Source organism: Leguminivora glycinivorella, chromosome 21 (assembly GCF_023078275.1).
Source record: "Leguminivora glycinivorella isolate SPB_JAAS2020 chromosome 21, LegGlyc_1.1, whole genome shotgun sequence".
NCBI classification, from domain to species: Eukaryota; Metazoa; Arthropoda; class Insecta; order Lepidoptera; family Tortricidae; genus Leguminivora; species Leguminivora glycinivorella.
The window spans coordinates 4,001,870-4,020,891 of record NC_062991.1 but is presented as its reverse complement, the minus strand read 5'-3'; the positions used below and the strand labels follow the sequence as shown (position 1 = coordinate 4,020,891).

At 40.1% G+C, this 19,022-nt stretch overlaps 1 protein-coding gene across 4 annotated transcripts in view; it reads left to right on the top strand.

Moving 5' to 3' along the window:
* The first annotated feature begins 201 nt into the window (after positions 1 to 201).
* The window catches only part of LOC125237430, a 29,160-nt gene continuing 10,339 nt past the window's right edge, over positions 202 to 19,022 (top strand). For 2 of the 4 annotated variants that reach the window (XM_048144494.1, XM_048144493.1), the window contains exon 1: positions 4,180 to 4,326. In XM_048144494.1, the coding sequence (XP_048000451.1) occupies positions 4,240 to 4,326 (87 nt within the window). In that variant the 5' untranslated portion in view covers positions 4,180 to 4,239. Of the gene's footprint in view, positions 209 to 596; positions 751 to 4,179; positions 4,327 to 19,022 lie in introns of those variants that run through there. The other 2 variants (XM_048144496.1, XM_048144495.1) reach the window with 2 other exon arrangements.

Here is a 19,022-nt window from a genome sequence, read left to right as displayed (position 1 = left end):
AATACGTAAGAGCGATAGAGATACCTAGCTACGATAATGATATTATCGCAATCGTTTGTGTTTTTACCCACGTACCCTATTGTAGTCGTAATATTAGTTTACAACCATCCTTAATCTGTCAACTCCTTTCTTTTTCATTGCCAAGAATCAGAATTGTGGTATTTTCGTGCTATGGTCGATCAGTTTGTGGGTTGGTACGGGGTAGGGCGTATGTGATAAAAGTTCTAGTTCCAAAAACTTTCAGTGTTACCTAAGCTTTGTTATAATTTAGATATTAAAATGACAGTTCTATTTTCAAATTTTAACTACTTAGATTTTATACATAGTTCAGCTCAGGGTTGAAACATAGCTTGAATACTGGAAATTTTTGAACCAAATTCAATCCAATGTTCTCTTTTAATTATTTGTTTGTTTTCTTTATATACATTAAATTTATAATTTCTTTGATTTTAGGGATACTGTTTTTATTTTAGTTCTGTAATCTTTCTAATTGTTCTGGTAAATTGATGCAATGTAATTGTAATTTTAATATCTATGATATAACAACAAGCATTACTAAACATGTGACACACACGTGTCTGTCTGTCTGTTTGGGTGTTTTAAAGAGTGTGATTTGTGTTATAGTAAGGTAGTGTTTTAGACTAATATTTCTCGTGTTGCAGTGTAAAGTGGTGCAAAATGTCGGTAACTGTGATAATACCAAGGCGTGATATTGCGGAGATATCCCGGAATAAAAATGACGACGGTGAGGTTAGTGAAATGTCTTAATTTTTTTTTTTTTGAAGTTTCATCTGCCATCGGCTTTCTTAGCCATAATCAGATTGTATGGTACTATTAATAACATTTTCCCGGTGGTGGTCCATTAACCACCATTCCTTTTATGTGGAGAGAGGGGGGCGTTATTCTCTCTGGTCTAGTTCCAAGATCTTCCACCTTTTGAGTCTTGTGTTGTTACTGTTTTCATTTAGTAGGTCTCTAGCAAGTTCATTCTCATGGATTGTGAGTCTTTCCTTGTATTTCCTTGAGAAGCTATTTTTTCTAAATAAATTGACTTTATTTTTCAATGACATCAATACGGATATTACGGATAAGTATGGAAAACGGAGGAAGATACGGAGAAGTGTGTCTGGCCTTCACTAAAAGTGAGGAATTGAAAATGAAGTCGCAAAAACACTTGTGACAGTGAGTAAAGACTTCAGACCATACGGGAAATATGAAATATTCCATAGCCGTATCTGCAATGCCCAGCACCAGTGCACAAGACAAGACAAGACAAGGTGCAGTGCACCAGTGCAGTGTTTTGTATAACTGATGGTGCATGTTAATGAATAGTTATAAGTTCTTAATATAAGAGTGCATAACCTCGCCGTTAAACTTTGGTTTGGCGAAAGTATAGCAGTAAGCATCTTTGTAGTGTTATTAGAAAAAAAAAATCATCTACAGATGTAGTGAGAAAAGCTTTTCCTTCGTATTTTTACGGAAACGTTCGTATTAGTCATGCGAGCTCAGACAGTGTCATTATCATCATTTCAGCCATTAATCGCCCACTGCTGAGGATAGGCCTCCCTTCGTGTACGCCACTTATCCCGGTCCTGGGCTAATCTCATCCAGAAGTGCCCCGCAGTTTTCCGAATGTCGTCCACCCAACGAGCCAACGGATGCCAGGCGCTTCTTACATCCGATAGCGGCCACCATTCGGACAGTTTCAGTGTCAGTACCTCTTGTACTGAGACTAAATAGCATGACACGTTCGTACGTTTCCGTAACAATACGAAGGAATTTTTTTGCACTACATCTATATGTACGTTTAAAATTGGAAACAACTGGCCCTTAAACAGAGATACTTAAATAATCTACGTTATCTTAAGGGTTGGTAGAGGAGCACACTGTTGTGTTGATAAACTTGTTACTGCGAAGTAGACTACTCATGCCTATTCAATCAACACATTTAGAAAACAACTTACTATGTGGTGGAGTCAAAAAACACTTTTTTCATTTTTTCATTACTTCCTGGCGCGATTACCAATATGAACTTTAATTTGGTCACCAAGTTCTCTAATACAATTGAGAGCTTACACTGCTCGCTCTTGACCGGTATCGGGCCAGCTTTCATCGACTCTCTATCTGTATAACGATATTTCGAGTGATCAGCAGGACGGCTTCCGTTTGGTCGACTTAAGTAGGGCTTTGACTGCCCGATTTTCAACCACTCTTTCGAGGTGGCTAAGCCAACGGAGACGATGTACTTTGGTTTCACCAGTAGGTATTATTTATATTTGACTCCGTTACTAGTTGTTCCATTTCGGCATTCTTTCTGATCCAACTGCCATGATCTTTTTTGTGTGGGAAAATAAAGGGTCTACCTAGTATAATCTACCGACGCCTGGGTGAATTTCAACATACTCGAAATTTGCCTAATTTTGGTGGATTTTTTTAGTTTTGTAATTTTTGCTGAAATTATGTACTGATGTTACATAACTAATTATTAGCAATGTTATGTATCAATGACCTTTCATTATGATAAGTAGTTTTAGAGAAATTACGATTTCAATGACATGGTCGCCACCAAAATTGGTCTACCCACAAAAATAAAAAATAAAAACAAAAATAAAGCCTTTTATTCATTTTTCTATTATTTTCTACTTGAAATAATAAACTTTTAACATGTATTAAATACTTTTCAAATAGAAACAAAAACGTTATTGCCCTCAATTTGTTCACCACCAAAATTTATGCAATTTTGGTGGAAAAAGTATTACGACCCACCAAAATTAGATATTTTTGTGTGGGGCGGACCAATCCAGCAAAGTATGACACTTGTGTCATGTCTAAATGCAGGAACGAACCTGAATGGTCATGTTACGACACGTTTGTTCGTCTTGCTGCGTCTCGTTTAACCATAAAAATGATTTCAATACTTACCACCAAAATTGGTTCTTTCCCCCGGACAACTTTTGGTGCTCAGTTATAAGTGTCAAATTGTATAATAATTTTGACTTATGTCATCTTAAAATATACTTAATGTAATAAAGAATGAAGTTATGGCAAGTTATCTTTATAGCTGCGGATTTACTGGATTTACCATAGCAATAATCCGCTAAAAACAGGCTCTGGACGCTACACCAAAATTAGAATTTCGATGGAAAATTATTTTTAAATAAATATACATAACACTTGTAACAATTTGCAATGTTGCCGAAGGTAGTATTTTAGGATTGGTTTTCATAAAAAAAATAAAAACCCGGAAACAATTAGCCCACACAATGAATTTCAGCTCCGCCACAAAAAAATCACGCTGAGAAATTCACCCGCCTAAGCCTGCTGATACAAATTATCAAGACATGATAACAGCCACTGTCAATCCATATCATAAAATATCAGAACGTGAAGAGAGTTGTATTATGCCAGTCGATTCGATTCGAGATAAGCGCGACCAAAATACAGAACTTCGTTGATGTCAGCTGATCATGAAATTTGCCTAATCGTAAAGATCCTGTGTAATTTTTTGACTTAATACGTACCAATGAGTTTTTAGGAACTTACGTACGAAATGTCATTTTATATTTGCCAGTCGGTTTTCGGTGAAGGAAAACATCGTCAGCAAACCGGAATCCCAACAAGGCCTAGTTACAGCAGTAAATCAGGTGGCAGTCGCTTTCGTAAAAGCTAGTGCCTACGCCAAATACTGGGATTGGTTGTCAAAGCGGACCCCAGACTGTCATGAGCCGTGGCCAATGCCGGGATAAGGCAAGGAGGATGATGACATCAGATATTCACAAAGACTACGCAAAATACGCAAGAACGATATGTCTATGTTTTGTGTGCGATAAGTTTTTGAGGGTAGTTATTTATTTAATAATTTAAAAATAGGTTATTTCTACATTACAATTGTAAAAGTCAATATCCAGGCAGCTTAGCCAATTAGCTGCGTCGGGTGTGAGATGCTGCAAGTCTTCTAGCAGCCCTCGGTATGAACTAAGGGGACAGCGCTGGATAACATGTTAGGTATAAGAATGACATTTTGTCTAAGTTACAACTGCTCCACTTTTATAAACATTCAATGGTCCAAGAGTTAAAAACTAAATTTACTAGCCGCCTCCGCAAGCTTACTTAAGCACAAAAAACTTTAACACAACGCGTCTCCACGCATCTTCGTCCAAGGAGCGGCTGCCACGGCTGACCGCATCAGTTCCGAACCAAAACCCGTCGCTTCACGTCGTGCCCCGCAGTCGCGAGACCATGTCCTTAGCAGAAGGCGTGTCAGACACAGACAGGACTGAGCAGACTGAAGAAAAGAACGGCAGGAAGGAGGTTAGACGCGGGCAGGTACGGGTCTTTGATAAGTTTCGGGTCTTTGATCATTTTAAATTGTTCGTACGGGTTCCTGATAAGTTTACGGGTTTTAGATATATTTAAATTGTAGGTACGGGTTCATGACAAGTTTCCGGATTTTTGTTTATTTTAAATTGTAGGTACGGATTCTGGATATGTTATGGGGGTTTTTGATAATTTTAAAATTTTCTTGTTAAACTTTTCGGGATATCATTGGTGTTTTAAGATATATTCGTGACAAAGTTTTTGGGGTGTACTTTATAAGTGATTTTATTTTTTTTTTATTGATAAAGGGCCTGTTTCAGAATCTCCAGTTAAAGTTGTCAGATAAAAAAAACAATAAGCTCTCTTTCTTCTCGCAGGTGAAAGAAAGAAACAGTGTTATTTTTTTAGGTCGCTTTAACTGGAGATTATAAAACAGGCCGTCAGCAGTTGAATTACTATTTATTTTATTTTGAGGATTGTTTAGAGATTGTGGGGGTTTGTGATAAGTTTTTTGGCAGATGTGATAGCTAAAAATTCTAGTTCTAGCTAGTTCAGCCTAAAAATTTGAAAGTATTTCGTTTTAACAATTTTTTTTTGGATTTTATACATAATACAGTGTTTTGATACTATGCTAAGTTTGAAGATGGGTAAACGATATAAGGAGGAAGTTATCAGGGAAATGGCGGCTTTGTTTTATAAAATGGTAAGGAATTCTCTTTTGATCTACTTTAATAACTCAATAAGGCTTTAAATGCACTTTAACTTTTGTGTAATAATGTGGTAACTGTGGTAACCCTACCTTTTTATGTGAAAATATAAAACGATGTATTTTTCCATAATCGGTTAATAGGGGGATAAAAATCACCTTATACATTTTTTGAGTTATAACACATACATACCTACATATAATCACGCCTGCATTCCCATAGAGTAGTAGGCAGAGCACATGAACTACTCAAGTTTCAGTGCCACTCTTGGCGATCAAGGGGTAGAAAGAAAACGAAATTGTGACATTGCAGTGACAGGGTGCCAGCCTCTCGCCTACGCCACAATTTAACCCATATCCCACAGTCTACTTCTACGACACCCACGGGAAGAAAGGGGTGGTGAAATTCTTAACCCGTCATCACACGGGGTGACTTAAATATAACAGGATTTCAAATATACCTTTTTTTCGGGAGTTTTTAAATATTTCAATCACTTTTTAGGTACCTATTATCAATGTTAGAATTTATGTAGCCTTTATTATGACTTGTCTAGACAAAATTTGGTAATTGCAGTTTTCTTGCATTCAGCTTCAGGATATTTAAAACTTATTCAAGACTTAAAAACCAAAACGATACAAATTAAAGCACAAAGGGCCCAATCCAAACTTTAATACGCCAGATATTAGCTCTGTACACGATATGTCTGTGTCAAAAGTGAGGTTTTTTTTTAAGAAACTGTCACTGTGACATATCCGATCTATATCATATCTAGAGTTATTAACATCTGAAGTGGACTTTCGGTTCAAATGCCATCTTAACGGTCTCGTGTCTTGAATAATTTATTTTTCTTTTGCTCATTAATGTTGTTAAAGTGTAATATCGATAGCTTATTATGCAGTAAACTAATGTAGTGAGAAGCTGATGAAGAATTAATCTCGAAACGCGTTTAGCCTCTTTGTTGTCGTCAACGGCCGGTAGTCCACCGTGCTCTTGTGAAATCTAGCTATTAATTTACAAGTGCTAACTCACCGCGTACACTGTCGTACTTGCCGTACCAAAATCACTAATGAATATTAGCTCATATCACCTTGACACTGGCGAAATAGTCTCAATAATGGACTGAAGCTATTTAAAAAAAAATATCCGAAGTTTAAAAGAATCAAGCTGCATTTGTCAACTTAGTTATGTACCTAATGAATTAATATTGTTTACGTAGGTATACTAGATCAACATTACCCCAAAGCCGAACAAATGTTTGACGACGAACCATATGGCAGAAAAATTTAACCCTTTTGTTGGCAATGTAATTGGAGCGTCGCTTAAAGGGTCTTTCCAGACCTTCCAGATTTTTAGGCCAATTTAACATGAGCGACTATTTTGTAATTTATCAAAATTTTACATAATATCTACGTGCATAGACAATATCTCTACAATAATACAACAGCAACAATAAACCATTTTTCCCCCATAAATAAAACTTTAAACGCTCTCCTGAACTAAATTCACATTAGATCGCCTTTCCTCTGTCGATATAATACTTATAACAAAGATCACTTATAATACTTGTAACAATTGTTATTAACAAATAAATTTCATTTCATTTCAAGGACCATATAATACGGGGCAGACAAAGCCCATACAAATAAATTAATAGTTTAAAAAACACTATAAAACACGCTTTTATAAATGCACGTAAAAGCCAAAAATAAATTATGGATCGTTCAAGTTGTCTCTATTTGTGAGCTGAAGTTTAAAAACTATGTGCTTTTAATTATAATATTTGATTGTAAAAGCGTGGGGCGCTGGAACAGGAAAGCAAACTTACTTATAAAAAATGACGTGTAAAATATCATATTTTATCAATAAAAAATCTGAATGTGAATCTGAATCTTAAAGGTCACAAGAAAACGCTAACCCAACTTATCTTAAATACAACGTTGATCTTTCTTTCATGCGGGGGGCTTCGCCCCCCGAGCCCCCCTTTGTTTGCTCTTAAAGGTCACAAGAAAACGCTAACCCAACTTATTTTAAATACTACGTTGATCTTTCTTTTATGCGGGGGGGCTTCGCCCCCCGAGCCCCCCTTTTTGTTACTCTTAAGGGTCACAAGAAAACCCTATCCCAACTTATTTTAAATACTACATTGATCTTTTTTTTTATGCGGGGGCTTCGCCCCCCGAGCCCCCCTTTTCGTTACTCTTAAGGGTCACAAGAAAACTCTAAACCAACTTATTTTAAATACAATGTTTATCTTTCTTTTATGCGAGGGGCTTCGGCCCCCGAGCCCCCCTTTGTTTGCTCTTAAAGGTCACAAGAAAACGCTAACCCAACTTATCTTAAATACTTTTTTTTGCTCTTAAAGGTCACAAGAAAACGCTAACCCAACTTATTCTAAATACTACGTTGATCTTTCTTTCATGCAGGGGGCTTCGCCCCCCGAGCCTCCCTTTTCTTTACTCTTAAGGATCACAAGAAAACCTTAACCCAACTTATTTTAAATACAACGTTGATCTTTCTTTTATGCGGGGGGCTTCGCCCCCCAAGCCCCCCTTTGTTTGCTCTGAAAGGTCACAAGAAAACGCTAACCCAACTTATTTTAAATACTACGTTATTCTTTCTTTTATGCGGGGGGCTTCGCCCCCCGAGCCCCCCTTTTCGTTACTCTTAAGGGAAACAAGAAAACCCTAACCCAACTTATTTTAAATACAACGTTTATCTTTCTTTTATGCGGGGGGCTTCGCCCCCGGAGCTCCCCTTTGTTTGCTCTTAAAGGTCACAAGAAAACGCTAACCCAACTTATCTTAAATACTACATTGATCTTTCTTTCATGCGGGGGCTTCGCCCCCCGAGCCCCCCTTTGTTTGCTCTTAAAGGTCACAAGAAAACGCTAACCCAACTTATTCTAAATACTACGTTGATCTTTCTTTCATGCGGGGGACTTCGCCCCCCGAGCCCCCCTTTGTTTGCTCTGAAAGGTCACAAGAAAACGCTAACCCAACTTATTTTATATACTACGTTAATCTTTCTTTTATGGGGGGGGGCTTCGCCCCCCGAGCCCCCCTTTTCGTTACTCTTAAGGGTAACAAGTAAACCCTTCTCTTCTCTTCTTCCTCGGTTCCTCATGGCTGAGGGTCGCGACCACATGAGGTCGTTATTTTTCGCACCAAAGCTCTCCACTCCGCACGGTCTTCTGCAGTCCTCATAATAGGCGCCTGTGTTAAACCCTGGCAGGCCTTCTTAACGCTGTCCACCCAGCGGGTCGGTGGATGGCCACTTCCCCGTCCTCCATCCACCATGCCAACCATAATGCGTTTCTCTAGGTTTTCCGGCTCCCGTCTGGCCACGTGTCCAAAGTAGTACAGGATTCGCTGGAGGCATATGACAGACAAGCGGACGTGAATTTTAAGTTCCGCCAGGATCGACACATTGGTGCGGCGCGCCGTCCATGGGATAGCCAACATCTTACGCCAACACCACATCTCAAAACCCTAACCCAACTTATTCTAAATACAACGTTTATCTTTCTTCTATGCGGGGGGCTTCGCCCCCCGAGCCCCTCTTTGTTTGCACTTAAAGGTCACAAGAAAACGCTAACCCAACTTATCTTAAATACTACGTTGATCTTTCATTCATGCGGGGGGCTTCGCCCCCCGAGCCCCCCTTTGTTTGCTCCGAAAGGTCACAAGAAAACGCTAACCCAACTTATTTTAAATACTACGTTGATCTTTCTTTCATGCTTCCCCCTCGAGCCCCCCCCTTTTTCTGTTCTTATCTTCCGGCACCATCATCAGGCCTTGAAACCTAATCGTAGTCATAGTTCATTACAAGACTTTTCTAAGAAGCCCAAAAACAGCTATGATACGATGTTCCATCATGTAGTTCCAGTTCATATCTTCCGGCTCCATCATCAGACCTTGAAACCTAATCGTAGTCAAAGTTCATTACAAGACTTTTCTAAGAAGCCCAAAAACAGCTATGATACGATGTTCCATCATGTAGTTCCAGTTCATATCTTCCGGCTCCATCATCAGACCTTGAAACCTAATTGTAGTCAAAGTTCATTACAAGACTTTTCTAAGAAACCCAAAAACGGCTATGATACGATGTTCCATCATGTAGTTCCAGTTCATATCTTCCGACTCCATCATCAGATCAGCTCAACAGTACCATATTATTGTATTGTCATCGGAACTACATATAGCTGCCAATTTTCATTACGCTACGACTCCTGGAAGATGGTTAAATTAGCTTCCTTAGATTCCATTACATACATAGTTACATACACGACGACCTAATAAAAGCGTGTTAATAAAAAGTGTACCCCTGAAATGTATGGGCCTCTTAGTGCGTTTTCACACTATCCGATCCGATATCGGATGTCGGAAGGATTTCTAAGGCAAAAATTCAAGATGGCGGCTTAAATGTATGGGATATCGGTTCTACATCCGATATCGGATCGGATAATGTGAAAACGCACTTAGGCTTAAAACTAGATGGAAGTGACCAAAATCATATGTCCCCCACATATTTTTGCGTGTTTTTATTTTTCTAAGAACAAATGACATCTGCTTATTTATTTGTATATTATGATATCATGACAAAACATATTAAAAAGATTGTAGGTATCATCAGTGTAGTTATGATAGTATTTAATAGATGGCGCTAAAATGGAGGTACGATTCTTAGTATGATTATAAATCCTATATAAATAATCCTTGGTTATAAGCTTATAAACTTTTGATTATAGAACTTTTTTTCTTTAGTTCCACCAAAACGGAATTTAATTTTTTTCTTTAATTGGACACGAAACTGTATTCCAAATGGTACAGACTTTCTCACATTGACCTTACAAATTGATCTCATTCTCCACAGTGTCACCCACGCAAACATAAAACAATTTGCTACGACCACAACGCCAAAAATGTCGAGACAAATAATCTTTACCAAAAACTATCGTGTCCTTGCTACGGTAACTTATTATCCAATTTAGTCAATTTATACACTGCCTTTTATGGTGGTCGGATTATACATAATACGGGCGAAAAGGTCGATTTCAGTCTCGACTTTGGTAGCGTGTGGATTTGACTTGTTTTAGTAAGAGCTAGTTAGACTTCAATGTTTTCATCCTCATCCTTCTTGCGTTATCCCATTTGCCGCGGCTCATGGGAGCCTGGGGTCCGCTTTGACAACTAATCCCAAGATTTCGTGTAGGCCCCAGTTTTTACGAAGGGTAACTATAGGCCTTATTGGAATTAGTCCGGTTTCCTCATGATGTTTCCCTTTTTTTTTTAATACTACGTCGGTGGCAAACAAGCAAACGGTCCGCCTGATAGAAAGCGGTCACCGTAACCTATCGACGCCAGCAACTCAAGGAATGTTACATGCGCGCCGCCAACCCATTAGGAACTAGTACACAGCAAAAAGTGTTCAGTACACAGCAAAAAGGAGTGTACAAGTTCCGAGGAGAGTTCGGATTCCGACGACTCAAAGGACAATAAACGGAACAAATTAGTTCCGTAGATCCTTCCGTACCCAGCACACCGCACCCTCGTTGAGCTCTGGCAGCCTTACTCACCCCGGCAGGAACACAACACTATGACTCTTATTTGGCTGCGGTCTTCTGTAAGGCGGAGGTATTTTCCCAGTTGGGCTCTGCTCTAGATTCGAACGAGATGATATCCGCTGTGCTGTGCCCTACCACACAAAGCGGAATATTATTCGCTATGCCCTACCTCCTTCACCGAATAGCAAAGTTGTAAAGTATAAGTAGGCGCAATGTGGTGACAGGTTGAGAATTTCCTCACCGCCTTTCCTCTCATATGGGTGTCGTAGAAATCGACCGTCGCCGTCTATTTCTCTGCCTGCTAAGCCGCGGTTCCGGGTTCGAATCCCGGTATGGACATTTATTTGTGTGATGAGCACAGATATTTGTTCCTGAGTCATGGATGTTTTCTATGTTTATAAGTATTTGTATATTAAATATATCGTTGTCTGAGTACCCACAACACAAGCCTTCTTGAGCTTACCGTGGGACTCAGTCGATCTGTGTAAGAATGTCCTATTATATTTATTTAAAAAGTTTGTAAAGTCAACGAGTACGCACCGTACCCTCCAAAAACGTTCTCACAATAGTGTAATATCAATATCCTTATACGGGTAATAAGGCGATGGCAATTGATAGCAATAACGATGGCCATTAGCGTGTCCACCTACGGGCAATTATCCAGTTGGTAAATTGTGGGACGATTGAATTGTTTTAATTGGTTCAGTTCTGATTGGTAACATGGCAATTAATGTTTTATAACTATCGTTTTTAGAGATGTTTCTGTTCTACAAAATATTTCCGAGAAGCCAAAATAAGGTTATGAATTTTTGAGAACCGGTATGATTCAGCATAGTTAGGGTATTGTAATTATATTTGTTATTTCTGTAGAGGAGACTAGGTATGGTTGTTTCAGGGGTTAGTAGTCACGAGGCGTCTATCTACTTTTTATAGTATTAAATTCTTATTTTTAAACGTGGTTAATACTTATTTGTTTTATGAGGAAAACTGTCCGGGAGGGACAGACAAATCGCAGATCAATCATCATCATCATCATTCTCTTGTCCTATCCCCATTATTTGGGGTCGGCGCAGTAGATTTTCCTCCTCCATTCCTCTCTATCAGCCGTCAGTTCCATACTAACACTTTTCACTCTCATATCATTGTTCACACATTCCATCCATCTTTTCTTAGGCCTTCCACTACCATTGTATCATATATACCACTCGTTTTATAACATTGCTTTCATCCCTCCGCATTACATGCCCATGCTAATCTGCTTCCTCTCGCCTTCTCTGTCACTGGCGCTACTCTCAGGCTTCCCCTTATACACCGTGTTATTTTTGTTTTCCGTTAAATTCGACGTCCTTAGGTTCGTTATCAGGAACCACCCTGTATATCACTTTTAGTTAAATTCGCAAAAAAATTTTTTCATCGGTTTCATACATAATAAATGAATTAATTAGTGTGAGAGACCCTTAAAAATAATATTCAAGTTAGTGTGGGTATATTCAAGTGATTGACGGTACATGTCAAAACAAATAACATTGGGAAGTGGTAAAGGCTATCACACACGTGTTCAGTAATTTTTTTAATTTTTTTATACCTCGATAACCGTAAGAGTTAAGACGCTAGTTTCTTAGAGAAATTAATTGTATTTGATCTAGACAATCATCCCTTAAAGTTAACGGAATTCAATAAAAACATGATGTATACTCATTCCGAATCCTATCCCTATTCACCCAAAAGTAAATTTAAACTACAAAATAAAATATTATAATAAGTATCAATCAATGCCTGTGTGGTGACGGGTTAAGAATTTCACCACCCCCTTTCTTCCCGTAAATTAATAGTTTAAAAAACACTATAAAACACGCTTTTATAAATGCACGTAAAAGCCAAAAATAAATTATGGATCGTTCAAGTTGTCTCTATTTGTGAGCTGAAGTTTAAAAACTATGTGCTTTTAATTATAATATTTGATTGTAAAAGCGTGGGGCGCTGGAACAGGAAAGACTTTTTGTATAACTTGCTGATAAATCAAATTATGCTATGTTACGGGAAGGAGGTTACACAGATTGACGCGCTAACTGGGTTCTACATTAAACAGTCAAATCAATTAAAAGTCAGTGTTCAAAGTAGGTACCAGTTTGTCGAACTCAGACAAAATATGCGCTAGTAGCGAGGAGAGTCGACAGTCACCGACACTTAGAACGCCGCTTTTTTCCGGTAATCAAAGTACAAAAGGGGAAAGTGTCTACAGTGACAGGATGCAGAGTTCTTGTTCGTGGACGAGATATCTTTGGTTCTTTTTGGTAACCCTTAGGCGGCATATGTAAACGTTATGTTCTTATGCAACTTCATTCGCCAGGAAGTTCGGATTAGTATTTGTTTACAAGAAAGTCTTTCCTGTTCCAGCGCCCCACGCTTTTACAATCAAATATTATAATTAAAAGCACATAGTTTTTAAACTTCAGCTCACAAATAGAGACAACTTGAACGATCCATAATTTATTTTTGGCTTTTACGTGCATTTATAAAAGCGTGTTTTATAGTGTTTTTTAAACTATTAATTTATTTTATACTTTTTAGTCATTAATAATGAAATACTTTTAACATTTATACATAAATTTATTTCAAGTAGGCGGATTTTACATGCCATTTGTGGCTTAACGTGTACTTATTGCTAATTGATACTTAATAATAGCGGCTACCTTCTTATTACGGTATTATCATAAAAATGTTTATACCTAGTAAGTTATCCGTAAAAGATAGACAATATAGACATGTGCTATCGCCATCGCGGACTTTTTGAAGACATTAGAGAGACATACTTTCGCCATACATTGTTTTGAAGCTCTCAGCTAGTGGAATTTTGTTTGACTCGATTAGAAAATATTGTCACATTTCAACTAATTCAAACAAAATTTAAGTATTTCTTTTTTGCCGAGCCCCCCTTTATTTGCTCTTAAGGGTCACAGGAAAACCATTACCCAACTTATTTTAAATACAGCGTTGATCTTTCTTTTATGCGGGGGCTTCGCCCCCCGAGCCCCCCTTTTCGTTACTCTTAAGGGTAACAAGAAAACCCTAACCCAACTTATTTTAAATACAACGTTTATCTTTCTTTTATGCGGGGGGCTTCGCCCCCCGAGCCCCCCTTTGTTTGCTCTTAAAGGTCACAAGAAAACGCTAACCCAACTTATCCTAAATACTTTTATTTGCTCTTAAAGGTCAGAAGAAAACGCTAACCCAACTTATCTTAAATACTACGTTGATCTTTCTTTCATGCGGGGGGCTTCGCCCCGCGAGCCGCTCTTTGTTTGCTCTTAAAGGTCACAAGAAAACGCTATCCCAACTTATTTTAAATACTACGTTGATCTTTCTTTTATGCGGGAGGCTTCGCCCCCCGAGCCCCCCTTTGTTTGCTCTTAAAGGTCAGAAGAAAACGCTAACCCAACTTATCTTAAATACTACGTTGATCTTTCTTTCATGCGGGGGGCTTCGCCCCCCCAGACCCCTTTGTTTGCTCTTAAAGGTCACAAGAAAACGCTAACCCAACTTATCTTAACTACTACGTTGATCTTTCTTTCATGCGGGGGCTTCGCCCCCCGAGCCCCCCTTTGTTTGCTCTTAAAGGTCACAAGAAAACGCTAAACCAATTTATTCTAAATACTACGTTGATCTTTCTTTCATGCGGGGGGCTTCGCCCCCCGAGCCCCCCTTTGTTTGCTCTTAAAGGTCACAACAAAACCTTAACCCAACTTATTTTAAATACAACGTTGATCTTTCTTTTATGCGGGGGGCTTCGCCCCCGAGCCCCCCTTTGTTTGCTCTGAAATGTCACAAGAAAACGCTAACCCAACTTATTTTAAATACTACGTTAATCTTTCTTTTTTGCGGGGGCTTCGCCCCCGAGCCCCCTTTCTTTGCTCTTAAGGATCACAAGAAAACGCTAACCCAACTTATCTTAAATACTACGTTGATCTTTCTTTCATGCGGGGGCTTCGCCCCCCGAGCCCCCCTTTGTTTGCTCTTAAAGGTCACAAGAAAACGCTAACCCAACTTATCTTAAATACTACGTTGATCTTTCTTTCATGCGGGGGCTTCGCCCCCCGAGCCCCCCTTTGTTTGCTCTGAAAGGTCACAAGAAAACGCTATCCCAACTTATTTTAAATACTACGTTAATCTTTCTTTTATGCGGGGGCTTCGCCCCCCGAGCCCCCCTTTATTTGCTCTTAAAGGTCAGAAGAAAACGCTAAGCCAACTTATCTTAAATACTACGTTGATCTTTCTTTCATGCGGGGGGCTTCGCCCCCCGAGCCCCCCTTTGTTTGCTCTTAAAGGTCACAAGAAAACGCTATCCCAACTTATTTTAAATACTACGTTGATCTTTCTTTTATGCGGGGGCTTCGCCCCGAGCCCCCTTTGTTTGCTCTTAAAGGTCAGAAGAAAACGCTAACCCAACTTATCTTAAATACTACGTTGATCTTTCTTTCATGCGGGGGCTTCGCCCCCGAGCCCCCTTTGTTTGCTCTTAAAGTTCACAAGAAAACGCTAACCCAACTTATCTTAAATACTACGTTGATCTTTCTTTCATGCGGGGGGCTTCGCCCCCCCACCCCCCTTTGTTTGCTCTTAAAGGTCACAAGAAAACGCTAAACCAATTTATTCTAAATACTACGTTGATCTTTCTTTCATGCGGGGGGCTTCGCCCCCGAGCCCCCCTTTGTTTGCTCTTAAAGGTCACAAGAAAACCTTAACCCAACTTATTTTAAATACAACGTTGATCTTTCTTTTATGCGCGGGGCTTCGCCCGAGCCCCCTTTGTTTGCTCTGAAATGTCACAAGAAAACGCTAACCCAACTTATTTTAAATACTACGTTAATCTTTCTTTTATGCGGGGGCTTCGCCCCCCGAGCCCCCCTTTGTTTGCTCTTAAAGGTCACAAGAAAACGCTAACCCAACTTATCTTAAATACTACGTTAATGTTTCTTTTTTGCGGGGGGCTTCGCCCCCCGAGCCCCCTTTTCTTTGCTCTTAAGGATCACAAGAAAACGCTAACCCAACTTATCTTAAATACTACGTTGATCTTTCTTTCATGCGGGGGGCTTGGCCCCCGAGCCCCCCTTTGTTTGCTCTTAAAGGTCACAAGAAAACGCTAACCCAACTTATCTTAAATACTACGTTAATCTTTCTTTTTTGCGGGGGCTTCGCCCCCGAGCCCCCTTTTCTTTGCTCTTAAGGATCACAAGAAAACGCTAACCCAACTTATCTTAAATACTACGTTGATCATTCTTTCATGCGGGGGCTTCGCCCCCGAGCCCCCTTTGTTTGCTCTGAAAGGTCACAAGAAAACGCTATCCCAACTTATTTTAAATACTACGTTGATCTTTCTTTTATGCGGGGGCTTCGCCCCCGAGCCCCCTTTGTTTGCTCTTAAAGGTCAGAAGAAAACGCTAACCCAACTTATCTTAAATACTACGTTGATCTTTCTTTCATGCGGGGGCTTCGCCCCCGAGCCCCCTTTGTTTGCTCTTAAAGGTCACAAGAAAACGCTATCACAACTTATTTTAAATACTACGTTGATCTTTCTTTTATGCGGGGGCTTCGCCCCGAGCCCCTTTGTTTGCTCTTAAAGGTCACAAGAAAACGCTATCCCAACTTATTTTAAATACTACGTTAATCTTTCTTTTATGCGGGGGGCTTCGCCCCCCGAGCCCCCGTTTGTTTGCTCTTAAAGGTCAGAAGAAAACGCTAACCCAACTTATCTTAAATACTACGTTGATCTTTCTTTCATGCGGGGGGCTTCGCCCCCCGAGCCCCCCTTTGTTTGCTCTTAAAGGTCACAAGAAAACGCTATCACAACTTATTTTAAATACTACGTTGATCTTTCTTTTATGCGGGGGGCTTCGCCCACAGAGCCCCCTTTGTTTGCTCTTAAAGGTCAGAAGAAAACGCTAACCCAACTTATCTTAAATACTACGTTGATCTTTCTTTCATGAGGGGGCTTCGCCCCCGAGCCCCCCTTTGTTTGCTCTTAAAGGTCACAAGAAAACGCTAAATTAATTTATTCTAAATACTACGTTGATCTTTCTTTCATGCGGGGGCTTCGCCCCCGAGCCCCCTTTGTTTGCTCTTAAAGGTCACAAGAAAACCTTAACCCAACTTATTTTAAATACAACGTTGATCTTTATTTTATGTGGGGGGCTTCGCCCGAGCCCCCCTTTGTTTGCTCTGAAATGTCACAAGAAAACGCTAACCCAACTTATTTTAAATACTACGTTAATCTTTCTTTTATGCGGGGGCTTCGCCCCCCGAGCCCCCCTTTGTTTGCTCTTAAAGGTCACAAGAAAACGCTAACCCAACTTATCTTAAATACTACGTTAATGTTTATTCTTTGCGGGGGGCTTCGCCCCCCGAGCCCCCCTTTTCTTTGCTCTTAAGGATCACAAGAAAACGCTAACCCAACTTATCTTAAATACTACGTTGATCTTTCTTTCATGCGGGGGCTTCGCCCCCGAGCCCCCTTTGTTTGCTCTTAAAGGTCACAAGAAAACGCTAACCCAACTTATCTTAAATACTACGTTAATCTTTCTTTTTTGCGGGGGGCTTCGCCCCCGAGCCCCCCTTTCTTTGCTCTTAAGGATCACAAGAAAACGCTAACCCAACTTATCTTAAATACTACGTTAATCTTTCTTTCATGAAAACCTTCCCCTTTGTTTGCTCTTAAAGGTCACAAGAAAACGCTAACTTATCTTAAATACTACGTTGATCTTTCTTTCATGTCAAGGTCAGAAGAAAACGCTAACCCAACTTATCTTAAATACTACGTTGATCTTTCTTTCATGCGGGGGCTTCGCCCCCCGAGCCCCCTTTGTTTGCTCTTAAAGGTCACAAGAAAACGCTATCCCAACTTATTTTAAATACTACGTTAATCTTTCTTTTATGCGGGGGGCTTCGCCCCCCGAGCCCCCGTTTGTTTGCTCTTAAAGGTCAGAAGAAAACGCTAACCCAACTTATCTTAAATACTACGTTGATCTTTCTTTCATGCGGGGGCTTCGCCCCCCGAGCCCCCCTTTGTTTGCTCTGAAAGGTCACAAGAAAACGCTATCCCAACTTATTTTAAATACTACGTTAATCTTTCTTTTATGCGGGGGGCTTCGCCCCCCGAGCCCCCGTTTTTTTGCTCTTAAAGGTCAGAAGAAAACGCTAACCCCACTTATCTTAAATACTACGTTGATCTTTCTTTCATGCGGGGGGCTTCGCCCCCCGAGCCCCCCTTTGTTTGCTCTTAAAGGTCACAAGAAAACGCTATCACAACTTATTTTAAATACTACGTTGATCTTTCTTTTATGCGGGGGGCTTCGCCCACAGAGCCCCCCTTTGTTTGCTCTTAAAGGTCAGAAGAAAACGCTAACTCAACTTATCTTAAATACTACGTTGATCTTTCTTTCATGCGGGGGCTTCGCCCCCCGAGCCCCCCTTTGTTTGCTCTGAAAGGTCACAAGAAAACGCTATCCCAACTTATTTTAAATACTACGTTAATCTTTCTTTTATGCGGGGGGCGAAGCCCCCCGAGCCCCCGTTTGTTTGCTCTTAAAGGTCAGAAGAAAACGCTAACCCAACTTATCTTAAATACTACGTTGATCTTTCTTTCATGCGGGGGCTTCGCCCCCCGAGCCCCCCTTTGTTTGCTCTTAAAGGTCACAAGAAAACGCTATCACAACTTATTTTAAATACTACGTTGATCTTTCTTTTATGCGGGGGGCTTCGCCCACAGAGCCCCCCTTTGTTTGCTCTTAAAGGTCAGAAGAAAACGCTAACCCAACTTATCTTAAATACTACGTTGATCTTTTTTTATGCGGGGGCTTCGCCCCCGAGCCCCCTTTGTTTGCTCTTAAAGGTCACAAGAAAACGCTAACCCAACTTATCTTAAATACTACGTTAATGTTTATTCTTTGCGGGGGCTTCGCCCCCGAGCCCCCCTTTTCTTTGCTCTTAAGGATCACAAGAAAACGCTAACCCAACTTATCTTAAATACTACGTTGATCTTTCTTTCATGCGGGGGGCTTCGCCCCCCGAGCCCCCCTTTGTTTGCTCTTAAAGGTCACAATAAAACGCTAACCCAACTTATCTTAAATACTACGTTGATCTTTCTTTTATGCGGGGGCTTCGCCCCCCGAGCCCCCCTTTTCTTTGCTCTTAAGGATCACAAGAAAACCTTAACCCAACTTATTTAAAATACAACGTTTATCTTTCTTTCATGCTTCCCCCCTCGAGCCCCCCCCTCCTTTTTCTGTTCTTATCTTCCGGCACCATCATCAGGCCTTGAAACCTAATCGTAGTCATAGTTCATTACAAGACTTTTCTAAGAAGCCCAAAAACAGCTATGATACGATGTTCCTTCATGTAGTTCCAGTTCATATCTTCCGGCTCCATCATCAGACCTTGAA